The sequence below is a fragment of the Pteronotus mesoamericanus genome, unplaced genomic scaffold (assembly GCF_021234165.1).
Source record: "Pteronotus mesoamericanus isolate MK-2021 breed Mesoamerican mustached bat unplaced genomic scaffold, CSHL_Meso_final contig_116, whole genome shotgun sequence".
Lineage (NCBI taxonomy): Eukaryota > Metazoa > Chordata > Mammalia > Chiroptera > Mormoopidae > Pteronotus > Pteronotus mesoamericanus.
In genome coordinates this window covers 23,402,337-23,417,627 of record NW_026555027.1, presented here as the reverse complement: position 1 = coordinate 23,417,627, position 15,291 = coordinate 23,402,337, and the positions used below count along the sequence as shown (strand labels likewise).

The 15,291-nt window shown below is 38.2% G+C and overlaps 1 protein-coding gene across 1 annotated transcript in view; it reads right to left on the bottom strand.

Moving 5' to 3' along the window:
* LEKR1 (leucine, glutamate and lysine rich 1) overlaps positions 1–15,291 on the bottom strand; it is a 144,716-nt gene that overhangs the window by 29,454 nt on the left and 99,971 nt on the right. Inside the window, exons 9-10 of the mRNA XM_054575571.1 lie at positions 14,860–15,054; positions 361–454 (exon numbers count right to left, since the gene is read on the bottom strand). Of these exons, the coding sequence (XP_054431546.1) occupies positions 361–454; positions 14,860–15,054 (289 nt within the window). The remainder of the gene's footprint in view (positions 1–360; positions 455–14,859; positions 15,055–15,291) is intronic.

Here is a 15,291-nt window from a genome sequence, read left to right as displayed (position 1 = left end):
ATTGTTAGAATGAAGTAATATTATCCTGCTTGTAAAGATGTAGTCAAATACAAATTCTGCCACTTTATGGGGAAAAAGGTAAGTATTTAAAAATAAAAATTACGGTTTTACATGAGAACTAAGGGCTATCTTAATCTTACAAGACTTCAAATGCTGTTCTTAACTTTTTATTCCAATTATGTTATCTAATAAGTTGGAAAAGATATATTATCATAGCTATTTTTGGTCTAGGAAATTCCAGAAGGAACCAAATGTGTTCATAGAAACAAAGAAATCTATTCGTAATAGTCTTCTGGCAAACGAACGGAACTTTCAAAAAGCAAATAAGACACATGCTGATGAAAGCTACATTATCATTACCTTTTCCTTCCAGTTATCATCATCCAGCAGCTTCTGTCTGAGGGTTTCCTGCAGCTGCTCAATGCTTTTCTGATGTGAAATCAGCATCAGTTCCCTGAAAACCATAAACCCGACAAATGAGTCAAGACTCACCCTCAACACTCTTACTAAGTGGTACATCTTGGCTCAGAGAATATAATTTCACAACTTATTCTGTTTATTCTCTTAAGCAATATACATATTGCTACTAGATATGATTTTAACTGTTAACAGTAATTTACAAACACTTCATATAAGGTAAGTATTTTGTCAGGCTTAATTTCTGTGTAATAAGTAATGTAATTTTTGCATGAAATAGTAGCAACATATACAGAATCACAAATATAATAAAATGATACACATTGTGGTTCTAAAGTTTATGACTAAATTGTAACACTAGACAATATTTTGGCTTTTTTTTTAAAGGAAACTATGTTGGGATATGCCATAAAATCAACATGTTTATGGTTTCTGCCAGATTTTTTTTTCTTTTACTTTTCTCAAATACTGATAGGAACAAACCAAATTATGTAGAGGGTAATGTCTGAGACGTGGTATAGTATGGTATAAAAAAATCATAACACTGAAAACACAAAGAACATTTTAATATCTTAATCCACATAAATGTATCTTAAAGCTTAGTTTGCTATCCTCCAGGTGGAGGTAGTGTGGGCAGTTCATGAGAACTTTCATGGGGCACTGAAATTAAACCTTTGATTATCACAAGTGGTGACAAAAACAGACTTGTTGATTAGGGCTCCTTCCCTTTTCTATAATCTCCATGACTCTTCTTATTGTCTATGTAGGCGATTTTTCTCCATTGCCTTTTTCTAAGACCTTTGTTTTCTGCCACCAACCTCTTTCTTTGAGTTTGGATCCCTATTCTCAAACTCATGACTCTCATTTATAATTGCTGTTGGACATCTCTAACGATCCATCAACACCAAAGGTTTCACACTCAAAAAACAAACCCACCATATCTCTTGCAATCTTGCCTTTCCTTCTGACTTCTCTAAACCTTTCTTTAACAGTCAACATCTTAGCTTGAAATCCCTGAGTCATCTCCAACTCTTCCTCCTTATTCTACCATATCAAAACTGCTGAAATACAGCCAACGCAGGAAGGATAAATAAATTACAGTATACTTCAGAATAAAATGTAGATGAAGAAATGAATGATTCTCAGCCACATGCATTATCATAATCTTGAGCACAAGAAAAAAATCACTGAGTAATACACATGATTTTATTTCTATAAAGATAAAATGTACACAAAATCTAACATTTTTTAGGAATACAAACATACTTGGTAAAATCATTGAATGAAGCCAAGAAATCACAGGCATAAGTTACTGTGGTTTTTGTAGATGTTTTTAATTCCTAGTTTGCTGAGAGCCACAACAGGCAGGTTGGTGGTTTCCTTCAAGGAAGAATGCAATGTGGTGGAACTGGGGAGAAGCACAAGGGACCCCAAAGCCAAAGGTAAGGTTCTTTTTCCTAAACATAAATGTTCATTGTATTGTACTTCTTGATACTTTACACCAATATAAACCTTCTATGTATGTACTCAATATTTACAAAAACAACTAAGGATGAAGCCTGAGTACAGAGTAGAATGGGTGAGTAGGGGAAAGAGGACTAAAGGGAGAGACCAAAGTGAGTATCGCGGTGGCGTTTACTGACCACTGTGCACATTATGAATAAGGCAGCATCATCAGGCCTTGCAGGGAGAGAGGTGAATTAGGTAGGCAGGGCTCCTGCCCAATGGTGCTCAAAACCCAGCAATGTAAAAGGAAGCTTTATCTTTTCAAGTGTGAGGCAGACCTAGCAGGTCCTATGCTTGCTCAGCAGTGTGTAGGCTGGAGAAAAGGAAGTGAAGCAGAAGGAACAAAGAATGAGGACAGCAAACGTAGGGGTATATTAAAAACCTCCTTTATGGCTTTCCTCCAAAGATGTGGCCATTCCTGTCTCCTCTGCAGACTTATCTTCATCTACTTGTCAATTAATATTTGTGTTCTCAGCATTTTGTTCTGGAACTTTTTTTCCCCCTCTACTCTTTCTCTAGGTGATCTTATCTACTCTTATGGTTAAAATGCAATATAGATGCTGACAGCTCCCAAATTTTATCTCTAGCTCATATCTGTTCCCTGCATAGCTGACTCATGCATCCAACTCTCTACTGACTGCTCTAATTTTATATTTCAAAGACATCCAGAACTCAACATGTCTGTAATCTCAAAGACTCACAATACTGAAGTTTGCTTGCTTGCTTGCTTGATTTGTTTGTTTGTTTGTTTGTTTATTTATTTTTGCTTATTTGGTGTCACCTGCTGCTCCGTTCCCTGTTTTGTTCCAGGATACAGGCCAAAAAGCAACTCTTACATGGAAGTTCTGACTTTGTGGCTCACCGAAAACAAAACTTGCCAAAACATAGGCTCTGTTAGAGCTTCTGCTTAGAATTGGTGCATATCATTTCTCTCACATTTCAGTGGCAAGAACAAGTCAAATGGCCAAATGTGATGTCAATAAAATGTGGGTAGCATAGTCCTCTCCCTGGGAAGTACACAGTAAGTCACCTGGCCCTGGGTGGAGTCCATTGCCACTCTGAAATCCCACTGGAAACCACTACGAGGCTTCCTACCCTGGAGGTGGGAAACAACATTCTTGCTTAGTCTATGGTTCTTTCCCATGGAAGTGATTCCTCAGCCCAGTTTTCACTGCAGCTCCTGGTTTTGCTCTCTGACATGTACTTGTCAATGTTGGCTGGATGAGAAGAAGGCGTTAGTGATCTTGCCCTGCTGGGAAACAGCTTCCTCAACTTCCTTCCTTTCCATAGACAATTTACTGTATATAGCAAAAGGGACTTTGCAGGTGTGATTAAGGATCTTAGGATGTGGAAATAAAGTAGAGCTTCAGCTGATTTTCGAAATGCCAGTGTCATAGAATGGCTGCGGCTGGCCATGTGAGTATTAGAAATGGCCAGGCAGCAGAGTTCTGACAATCTCATCTACTTTATTTCGTAAGCCGGGTTTCCTGTTTGAAGAGTTCTTTCTGATTAGAAAACTCCAAGGAGGATTTTCAGACAGGTGTCTGTGAGTACATTATGAATTACCTTTACCATAAAATGGATTGACTATTTGAGGTACTTGGATTTCAGTCTCCCTGGAGACAGTTATAATTTTCATGGATACCACCAAAAGTAGAATCCATTCCATATACATTCCTCTCGTGAACCCAGTATGAAACACCATTGTTAAGTGTATCCTTTTAGAAAAAAAACTGTGAAAGTCCAGTCGGTTAGGGAAGCTAAAGTATAGACCAAGGTTTAAACAATGTTAATACACTATAATTATTCACTGAATTTTCAGAGAATTATGAAGTTCCTTATGAATTTGTGCAAAGTATAAGGTGTTTTGAGGAAACTGTTATAAAAATCACGGATTTGTGCCTGTGGTGGTAAGCTTGTTTGATACCTATGACTACAGAAATAAGGATTTTCATATATCTTTGGTTCCTGCTAAACCTCTCTGTTCCTGACTCTAAAAACTCTTCCATGTGATTCTTTCATGGGACGAGGCAGAAAGAATAATTATATGTGATGTTGCAAACACTTAACTGTCCTCGATTAGCATGGAATGTGCATTGAGTAATGCATACAGAGATGATTAAATGTATGAAAAAAAGATAATCCTGATTTAAAAATAAAAACCACACTTACACAGTATACTAATGGAAGAGCTTGCACATTGCTCAGGAATACAAAACCATCTTATGAAACTGATCAAGAAAAAACAATCTTGTGCTGAAAGGACCTCTTAAAAAATCAACTTTGACTCTAGTGAACCCTTCTGCTAGAAATCTAAAAGAATGATAAGAAATAAAACATAATTATTAGAGGCATAGTCCTATTTTTCATGTTATAAAAAGCTGAAAATGTGCAGCTGTTTTTGATATCATGTAGATATCCAATTTCCTCTTTAGAACCAAACCAGTTCTATAGATACTGCTGCTTTAGATTTATAGGAAACAACACAAATTGAGGTCCTAAATTTGGATTTACTAAGAATCCAATAAAAAAGATTTTCACTAGAATACAGGATTGTACTCCCAGCTCTGATTTTTGGCAAGTCAGAGACTCTCTGAGCCTGAAAGAAACACTGGAAGCTGTGGTTAAATTCATTCCCACCCATATATCCATACATCCATACATCTAATATACTCAAATAGTTATTGAGTGCCTACTAGGTGTCAGGCACTGTTTCGGTTTAGTGGTTTTTTTCTTGCCAGTCTTTGGAAATACATTGATGCAGTCTCCCAACTTTTAGAGGAAATGAAGTTTTCTTAAGTGATGTGATTCACAAGAGGCAATGCTGCTCCAGCTCATAAGAGTGCGGGGCCCTCTGCGGGATGTTGCGCTGCCTCTGCTCCTCCTATGTGAGAGAAGGGGTGGCTGTCTGTAGCATTCTAGCCTGCAATTTCACCAGACAGATATTTTCTAAAATAAGGTTTTCGGAGTTGGCACAATTGGAAAACTAGGATCTACTCATAATTAAGAGTGCTTATTTTTAAAACTTTAACTTTTAAATTCTTGGGCCAAAATGAAAATGAGAATCTAATTTCTTATACACATGCAAAAAATCAATACTCCCTTAATTGCAGTTAAAAACCTAACTGCAAACAAATGTCAAACCATAATGCTAAATGACAGCTTTCAATTATCTTCACATTGTCAATCAAACTGATGTTTGATTTTGCCACAACGTCTGCCTTCATTAAAAGTAGTAAGCCTGTGGTAACATAAGAAGTCAATCTCTTGTTCTGAGAGCTGTTGATGGATAAGAAATTAGAGAAAGAAATAAGTCATGTAGGAGGAACCCAATGAGGTTTGTTATTCCAGAATGATATTACTTAGGCCAATTCATTCCATAACCCTTTAAACTAATAGGATAGCATCCAAATTGAATCACTCCATGGACTAATTTTTAGAACTTTAAGAGTAAGGCAGATAATCTTAAATTCAGCATTTACTAAATATCTACGTCACCAGTGCAGGATATAAAAAGTAATAAGGTATGATCTTCAAGGGATTAGCAATGTCAGAAAAAATGAAAAGGAGTAGACTAATACATTCTGAGTATCTACAATCTACCAGGCACAATACTATTATAGAAGTGTTGATCTTCACAACAAGATAGTTATTACTAATGTGCCCATTTTACAGATAAAGAAAATGAACCTTAAAGTAGCTAAGTTGTCCAAACTTGAGACTTGTCAAGTTGAAATTTAAACTTATGTTTGCCTAACTCTAAAGTCCATTTTTAAAAATACTAAGCCACACTACCTCAAGGGAACAGAACCTTAAAACATTGCTCCCAAATCCCTTTCTATATTCTATACTTCTTTTTGCTTCCAGCCTTCAAGAAAATATCACATGCCTCAACAAAGTAAACACCAATCTTCTCTTCCTCTAGAATGTGTTGTGAAATGTTTGTATTCTGTTTGCCTTCTGAAGATATAGCTCCGCTTCTGATTTTGCCAAGACACCTGAGAGCAGAAAACAAAACTTCCCATGTCATACTTATATTTATAGTGGATGGGAGAATCCTGAAAGAGTGGAGAGGTAGGGGATGAAAGGGAGGGGACACAAAGGAGACACTCTGGGTTTTTCAGCTTTCTGCAGGGTTGGGAGTCCCCTGAAGGCTGTGTTACAACACAGTTGAGAAAGAGAAGTCACATGAACAGAGGTTGACCAAACTGAGCCTTTTAAGGCAGATGCTGATGGAACTGTGCACACTGTAGTAGTAGAGAGCCCATGGGTTATAAGGTTAGACATAACGGAGCTTGGTTTCTGTCTTTGCCAATTATTTGACCCTGAGCAAGAAATAGCCTAAGCTATTTCCTTCTGTGGAAAATGACACCTGCTTCGCAGGCGAGGGCCACAGTTCTGCTGGCCAGCACTAGTCATTTGGATTGGTGAAAAAGTGTTCCTTGTGGATAGGAGCAGACCTAGGCACAGAGGGCTTAGTAAGGGGGGAGGGACAATGGAAGACTTGTGCAGAAAAAATGAGCCTCTTCCTCTGTGGCAAGTGGCTGGGAGAGCAGAGTCTGGGCTTCTTTTCAGCCCTTGCTTCTCCCCCTGAGCACCACACAGTGACCCACGCATCTCCCGTAGGACAGTGTGAAGACAAGATCCTGTCCACAGAGGCATTGAGGGGCTCTCCACACCTGTGAAAGTTGTGCATTGTGTGTGAGAGCGCCTCAGAGGGAGAAAGGAGAAGGGGCAGGAGAGAAGGAGAGAGGGAGGAAGAGAGAGAGCAGGCCCATTTAGTTATGGGGTCATGTCATACGTAGGAAAACAGGAAACTCCCTGAACTTCCTGAAATAATTTACTAGATGTTGTGTATATTTTCTAAGGTGAGGGTTTATAGTTTTCAATTAAAACAAACAACAAAAATAAAGAGAGGGGAGGACCAAGGAATTAAAAAAGTTGATGTTATCTGTGTGGGGGAGGGAGAATAAAATCCTCCCCTGAAGCCTGAAAGATACATCTTTGTCATGACAGGGAACAATTAAGACAACTTCATTTAAGATAGAGACATATAGAGATAGATAGAGAGATACAGCCATGTATTATTTATTTACAAAAGAGTTTAACATAAGCAACTTGCACCTAACTCTGGTTATAACTAAGCTTTTCCTTCAAAAATGCTCTTCACTAATCTTGGTTTTTGGCAAGTAAATCACAGTAAGTACTTATCTATATTTTTCCTTGGAAATTACCAAGATGGGGTTAATACAGATCTTGGGAATGCATAGGGTATGCGAGCTGTTACAAACAGCTGCGTGGTTGAGCAGTATGGTTGTAGGCCACGTGTTAGTGCATAAATGAATTTCTCTAAGTGTTACATGTGGGCAGTCTCCAAACTTAAACACATATGTCCTTATAAAATCCATTTGTAAATTGGTTGTGGAGGATTCAGAACATATTTTACCATCAAAATAATCTTCCATAAAAATGGAATTAGGCCTCCAGGCCAGCCCACAGAACTCTCTTTAATCCACAAAGTGGTATCATGAATTCAAGGTCTGACCAGCGTCCTGGCTCTGGCTGAAGAGCCCTTGTTGCCCAGAAGCATGAGATCTGAGGACTCTGTTTACACAGAATTTTACAAACAGCCACGCTTTCCCCTGGCACTGTCCTCTGTATCTTGCTGCATCCCTCCTGCCCCCAAAGCAGGCCCCTTTCTCCAGCCTCAGCATATCTGTGCCCAAGCTGGCCAGACCCTCTTCACCCCCAGCATCCCCATTCTCAAAGGACCTACTTTTCTTCCTTCCCTGTGGAGCTTCTTTTAACACAGCTTCCTCAGCTGAGTGTAAGGGAGAAAGCAATGCATCATCAATATATTTGTATTAATAATGTGAATTATTTCCTAGTCGCTAACGCCTTTCTGGCTCCAAATTCAGAAGTTCTGCCAGTTTGTTTTTTGCCTAGGATCAGTTCTGGCTTTTACATCTTTTTCTCTTCTTCTGAAAATATATAGCTTCTAAGCTGCATGCTTTTTCATTACGGTCCCAGTGGAACTTTAGCGCAGGGCTCTGCTGTTGGGAGGGGGGAGGGAGGAGGGGCAGCGTGCGGAGGAGGCTGCCTGCGTTTAGGGATGCACACAGGGTCTCTGTGAGCGAGCTGGGCCCTGGCCTTTGGTGAGTGCATCTGGCAGCCCGGCCGGTTGCAGCCCTTCCACGGCAATGGTATGGGACCTTGCTGTGCAGCAGATTTCCAAGCACTGCCCAGTCCTACTGAACAAGAATCTCTGCATCTCTATTTTAAAAGATTTTCCTGAGCCAAATTTCTTCTTTTGGAGGGACTTTCATATCTCCAACTGTTTAGGGTCACCTCTCTTTTTAAGGTCCTTTATTGGCCCTTTATTGGTCCTTTATTGGCTAAGCACCTTTACTGGTGCTTGCTGAGCTGACAGTTTACTGAAGGAAAGAAAGCGAAGAGAGAAAAGCCAAGCCTATGCATGAACTCTAAGGAATGTCTGCTGTCAGGTGATCACAGTGGGGAAGGGCAAAGAACCAAAACAGAGACAGGAAAGGGGCAGGATAGCAGGTTGCCCCTGCAGCCAACGGAAGATAAAATTTTAAAGCAGTAATGTCAAGAGCAAAGCCTGCAGGACTGGACCCCTGCGTGCCTCATTCACACGTGCTAGCCCTCCAGTCACACTGCCACTTCCGAGAACTTGCCACACTGGCTCTTGGCTTGGAAAGCTCTTCCCTTGTGCTTTGGAAACTTCTGCTTGTCTGCTTTATGTATCATCTCAGAAGTCACTTTTCTGACCACCCTTCCCACCCCTTCTAACAGTCTCTTGCTACACTACCCCTTTACTTATCTATTGTCACAATCTATACTATTCTAGTTAGTTCTCTACTTTGTACTGTTTGTTTTCTCCCATCAGCTTCATGAAAGCTTCATGAAAGCAGGAAGTTTCAGACTCACGGTTGTATCCCCAGGATACATATACCTGGCATATAGCAAATGCTCAACAAATAATTACTGACTGACTAAAGTACCCAAAGCTAAGTCATTCTTCACTCAACAAATATTTGAGTGGATATATTTGCTAAACTCTGAAGATACAATTGAGGACAAGACAGACAAAATCTAAAAGTGGTAGCCTAGGGCAAAGGAAATGACAATCCTATGTCTAAATCCTAAGATAATGTGATAATTTACTGTTCCATAAGTATATTTTAATTTTTTTATGTGACAGATGTCAGGAAACTTAGTGCCGCCAAACGACTAAGTTATACCATGGCTGCTTTTGGGTAAAGTATAGAGAGCAAAGAAGAAAAAATGGCAAGGATGTGAGAGGGTAAAAAGGGGAAGAAGAGGAGAAAGAGGTAATTTAGTGAGGCCCCTATTCTACGAAAACAAAGAAATTATCCTTCTCGTTCAACACTTACAACAGAAGGTAAGATAAGAATCATACTAGATTTTTTTTTTAAAAACATGGCAAAACATACACACATCCAGGTGAGTGTGCTATTTCAAAGCAGTCCCTCAAGAAAGCTCTATATTCATTCTAATGATATTAACTCTCAAAACAGTCATAAAACTGCAGCCAGAGATAATTTATTAAGCATAAAAAAATTTTTATTTTATTTTTGACCCTAAATGGCATTTCCCAAATTGATATCCCACCGTCCCCCCATTCAGGTCCCTGTCAGTCTTCTCCCTGTGTCCACGCCTCTGGTTTTATTTTGTTCATCAGTTTATTTTATTCATTAGATTCCATATATAAGTGAAATCATACAATACGTGCCTTTCTCTAACTGGCTTATTTCACTTAGCATAATGCCCCCCAGGTCCCTCCATGCCGTTGCAGAGGGTAAGATTTCCTTCTTTTTTACTGCTGAGTGGTATTCCCCTGTGTAAATGTACCGCAGCCGCCATGTGTGGAAGCAGGGCCAACTCGAAAAGATTCTGCCCTTCCTATCATTCTTTGCCTCTAAGTCTTTTTATAGCTGATTTTAATCTTTCTGATTCTAATCTTTCATCATTATGGCCATCAATTATTAACCCATATTATAAATATACGGATGCTCAAGGTTATTGATGTGTATAGGAACATTTATTATATATTGGGCCAAATGGCAATTTATTTAAAATTTTTTGTTTGCATTTATAGTTTTTATCTCAGTCTTTCAGTTGCCGTTCCTTCATTTTATTAGTAAACCTGGCTTTTGCAAATGTCTTGCTTATAATATTGCTGCTTCTAATATGCTATGTGCTGAGCAACTACATAACTGCAAAATGGCAGAGGTCATGAGGTGGAAGGAAGAGTCATATAACTACACAGTACATCATCTTTGCAAAAAGTAGGTTATTGGTATGGCAGGAAAGAAAGAAATGGTGGGTGGTAATCAGCTCTTCAGTTGTTCATTCTATTTCACCAAACAGAAGTTAATGTATATCATCCCAGAATGAACCAGAGACAAGACTTGTTTCCCTGTGAACTAGCCAGAAGCCCTGCTAGCCTGGGCTACAGACAGATATGACCCAGGGCAAAGTGTTAGTGAGAAAACTCTGAGACAACAAACCTAATTTTAAGCTGCATGCTACTCACTCCTGGGGTTCCACTACCAGGCTCCTCCTCAGCAAATAGCTGCCCTTATAAAGAATTAAGAAAAGATTATAACTCTTCTAAATTAGAAAGTAGCCAAGTACTCATAAGATGAAATGAATAAAATAAAAAATAAAAGATAAAAATGATAGGAAGACTGAAAAAAACAATGATCTAATAGTGCTTTCTGGGCAGAGAATTATATAAGAAAAAAATCTGAGAGAATCAAGATGGCAGAGGAATGAGTAGAAGTCACACTGACCTCCTCCCAGGACTAATCTGGAATTACAACTAAATTGTGAAGAGATCATCTGGAACAAACAACTGAACAACAGTGAGAGAGAAGCCTTATAACCTTGGAGAAAGAAGAATCATCTTTAGTGCAATCTAACTGGTAAAAAGTGCAGTAGAGACTCGAGAAGGCAAGCAGCCCACAGGCAGCAGCACCAGAAGGACACTGAAACGACCAGTTGGATCCCCCTGAGATGAGTGGGGTCTCAACCATAAGCGGGGATCTCCAGCCTACACCATCACAGCCAAAAGAGTACAGAGAAAACAGCAAGCTGCGAAAAGCAGCAGGGTTGCTCTCTGCCAGAGACAGGTGGCTGGAGACACAAAGAGCCATTTAAAGGGCCAACGCATAAATTTTTATTTGCATCCACTCACCCTGGTTTCCAGCAAAGGTGGGGGCAGAGTGGGCTGGAGACACCAGAGCAAAGACTGGAGGAGGCTTTGGGGAGAGAACTGAGAGAGTAGCCGGTGGGATCTCGGTGCTGACTCATTCCCCATGCAGCAGCAGCCATCTTGCTCAGGCAGAGACTACTCCACCTGAATGGCAACAACCATAGAGGAACCAATAATCCTGCCCCCAGGTGGGATTCCTTCCCACCCTGTGGTGTCTAAGCCTGACCACTGAATACAAAGTGACTAGATTAACATCTGAAGGAGACAGTCACAGAAAGCAGATTCCTGGAAGTCTCAAACAGACTGCCTAACATCAGACAGGGGCAACATCTGATATCATCAGAGGCAGATCCAGAAAGTAAAAACAGCTGTCTCCTACTACAGAAGTTCATACCACAAAGTCAGGGAATCAAGACAGACCAATTGAAGAAGCAGAAGGAAAAGAGTCTCACAAATAATGGGAAGACAAAGAAATACCCCCCCCCACTTGAAGGGAAAAGGCAAATCACCAGAAAGAGAATGAAATGAAATAGAGGCAAGTAAACTATCAAATACTGAGTTCCAAACAATGGTTATGAAGAATCTCAATGAGTTCAGTGAGCTCAGAGAGAATTACAAAAAACTACAGGGAAACTATGAGGAACTTACTGTAAACTATATCAGCATGAAAAAGGACATAGAAATTATCAATAAGAGACAAGAGGAAATGAAGAATACAATTTTTGAATTAAAGAACACAGTAGAAGGAATCAAAAGTAGGCTAGATGAAACCGAGGATCGAATCAGCCAGCTGGAGGACAAGGTAGAATAAAGCTCCTAGAAAGAGCAAGAAAATGAAAAAAGAATAAAAAAGAATGAAGAGGCATTGAGGGAAATGCAGGACAACCTGAAACATAATAATATCCGTATAATAGGGATACCAGAAGGAGAAGAGGATGAGGAAGGGATAGAGAACCTGTTTGAAAAAGTAATGATGGAAAACTTCCCTAATTGGAGGAGAGAAAAAGTCACAAGTCCAAGAAGCACAGAGGGTCCCATTCAAGAGGAACCCAATGAGGCCCACTCCAAGACATATCATCATTAAAATGGCAAATATCAAAGACAAACCAGAGAATCCTAAAGGCAGCAAGGGAGAAAGAGGTAGTAACATATGAGGGAGCCCCAATACGGCTAGCAGCTGACTTCTCAGCAGAAATAGTACAAACCAGAAGGGAGTGCCAAGAAATATTCCAAGTCATGAAAAGTAAAGGCCTGCAACCAAGACTGCTCTACCCAGCAAGGCTCTCAATTAAAATGGAAGGTGAAATAAGGAGTTTCCCAGACAAAAGAAGGCTAAAAGAATATACCTCCACCAAACCAGCACTGCAAGAAATGCTAAAGGGACTGCTTTAAGAAGATGACGAAAAAGAGTCTAGGAATACCCACTTCCTTTCACAGTTGCCAATACTTGATATTACCAATATTTTTAATACGTATTAATCTGATTGTGACAATGATGTGTTATTTTAATTGTTCCTGTATTATTTGTTGAAACTAAACCTGTTTGTGTATATTTCTTGCCTATTTCTATTATCTTTAAAAAGCTTTAAATGACTTTTTGGTATTCTTTATCCATTTATTGATTAAAGGTTTGTAGAATATTTTTCCTAAAAAAACCCAAAAAACTATTAACCCTTTTTTAGATGTGTGGCAAATACTTTCCCATTCTATTACTTGTTCTTTGACTTTTAGTAATATATGTATTACTGTATAGTCTTAAATGTTTAATATAGTCATATGGTCAATATTTTACTTTATAGCTTCTGGGTTTGAATATTTTACTTCAGGGTAAGAAAAATATTAGTTTGTATTTTCTCCTAAAACTCCTTACATTCTGCATATTGATTTTTAACTCACCTGAATATTTCTTGTATAATGTGTGAAATAGGATTCTATATTTGTTTTATTTCAAGTAATAGTGGTCCATGCACCTTGTTTGTTGAATAAGCCTATTTTCTCCATTGATTTGAAATATCAATTTAACCATGTATTACATTGTTAGACAGATATATACATTTGTTTCTAGAATGTTTATTATATTTCATTGATCTACTTGATTATTTCTGTGCTAGTGTCATGCTGTTTTAATTGCTGAGACTTTATAATGATTTTAAATTTTTTTAATATTTTATAATTAACTTTGACATTTAAAAAAATAAATAAAATCAATCTGCATTTAGGAAGAAAGAAAAGGAAAGAAGGAAGGAAGGAAGGGAGGAAGGGAGGGAGGGAGGGAGGAAGGGTGGGACTCCAACCTTTTGCAACAAAATGGATGGAATTGGAGAATATTATGCTAAGTGAAATTAGAGAGTTGGTGAAAGACAAATATCATATGATCTCACGTATAAGTGGAATCTATTCAACAAAATAAACTAACAAACAAACAAAATAAACCACAAAATAAACCATAGGGAAACTATGAGGAACTTACTGCAAACTCTATCAGCATGAAAAAGGACATAGAAACTATCAATAAGAGACAAGAGGAAATGAAGAATACAATTTCTGAATTAAAGAACACAGTAGAAGGAATCGAAAGTAGGCTAGGTGAAGGCATGGAAACATGGAGCAGACTGAAAGTGACCAGAGAGGATGGGGAAAGAGGAAAACAGTAGAAAGAAGGGGAAGGGACTAGACAAAGAACATGTACGAATGACCCATGGACATGGACAACAGAGTGGGAATTGACTGTCGGAGCAGGGGGTGGGTGTGGGATGGGTGGAGGTGGCTAAAGGGGGGAAAATACAGACAACTGTAATAGAATAAACATGATTTAAAAGTTTTTTTAAAAAATCTTTGCCCTTAAGGAAATTGTGTTCTTCTAGAATGTAATAATCATATCAATAAATGTAAATAGGATAACATCTATTTAAGACTCCTAGATTTGATAAGAATCAATAAAACAAAAACCCAAAATTTGTGCTATATCAAATATGCATTTAAAATAAAAGGACCCAGAAAGAATGAGTGAGCAAAGACATGCCAGGCAAATGAAAACGGAAAAATAGAAAGTAGAATTGAGATGCTAAGTTCAGAAGTAGTTAATTTAATGACAAATTAACAGCAAAAATATCTAGGAAGATTGGATGAATGTGCTTCTAAGTATCCTTGATACTTACCTCAACATCCTTGATACTACCTCAACACCAGGTGTTAGTATCAACACCTTGATACTAATTCAACATTGTGCTTATGGCAAATCCTCAATAAGAGGCATTGATAAATAGCAAAGAACAGAGAAACCAGTAAAAGGATAAAGAAGTTATAAAAAGATTTTTCTCTATTGGAAAATGACAGGTTCCATCAATTACTGGTCCTGGTGAAATTCAATAAAGTACCACATATGGTCCTTTTGAATCTTTTAAATAAAAATCAAACACCAGAGGCAATGTAGGTTCCATCTCTACTTTCATTAACTAGCTGCATGACTTTAAGCAAGAAATTTAACCAATTTAAGCTTTAGTTTGATGCTAGTAAAATAAGGTGGTGGGATATAATGACCTTTCAGGTGAAATACATCTTTGATCTTGGGGTTTCATTGTTATTAAAATATGTAGGACCTTGATGTTTCAAATATATATGGAATACTGACATAAACATAAAATATTTTTGGAAGAAATTATTCTTGACTGCACCTTTCACTTTTCAGTGTTACAACCTCTTCCTTTGTCTGATTCAGAAGAGTTTTAGTTATCTCTAGTTCATTTTCTGCAAGGTTAAGTCTTCTTTTTATGTCTTCTTCTTGTCTTTCTTTTGCAGTCAGTTCTTCCTGTAAAGTTTTATATATTTGTTGACAAGCCACTAAGGAGTCTTCTTTCTCTTTAAGCAATCTGATGTGCCTAAAAAGGAATAGGAAAAAAAAAATCCATCGATATGCATTAGATAGTATATTTCATGTTTATCAAAGGTATATGAAAATCTCATTTGAGCTTATCAACTATAACTTTAACTTATAAAAATTAAGAATACTGGAAAATGAATAGTTCTATGATATTAAAATTTTCCCATCTATGCAGAGGCAAAAAACAATACACAGCTTCCACATATTATAAACTTGAATTAGGTAA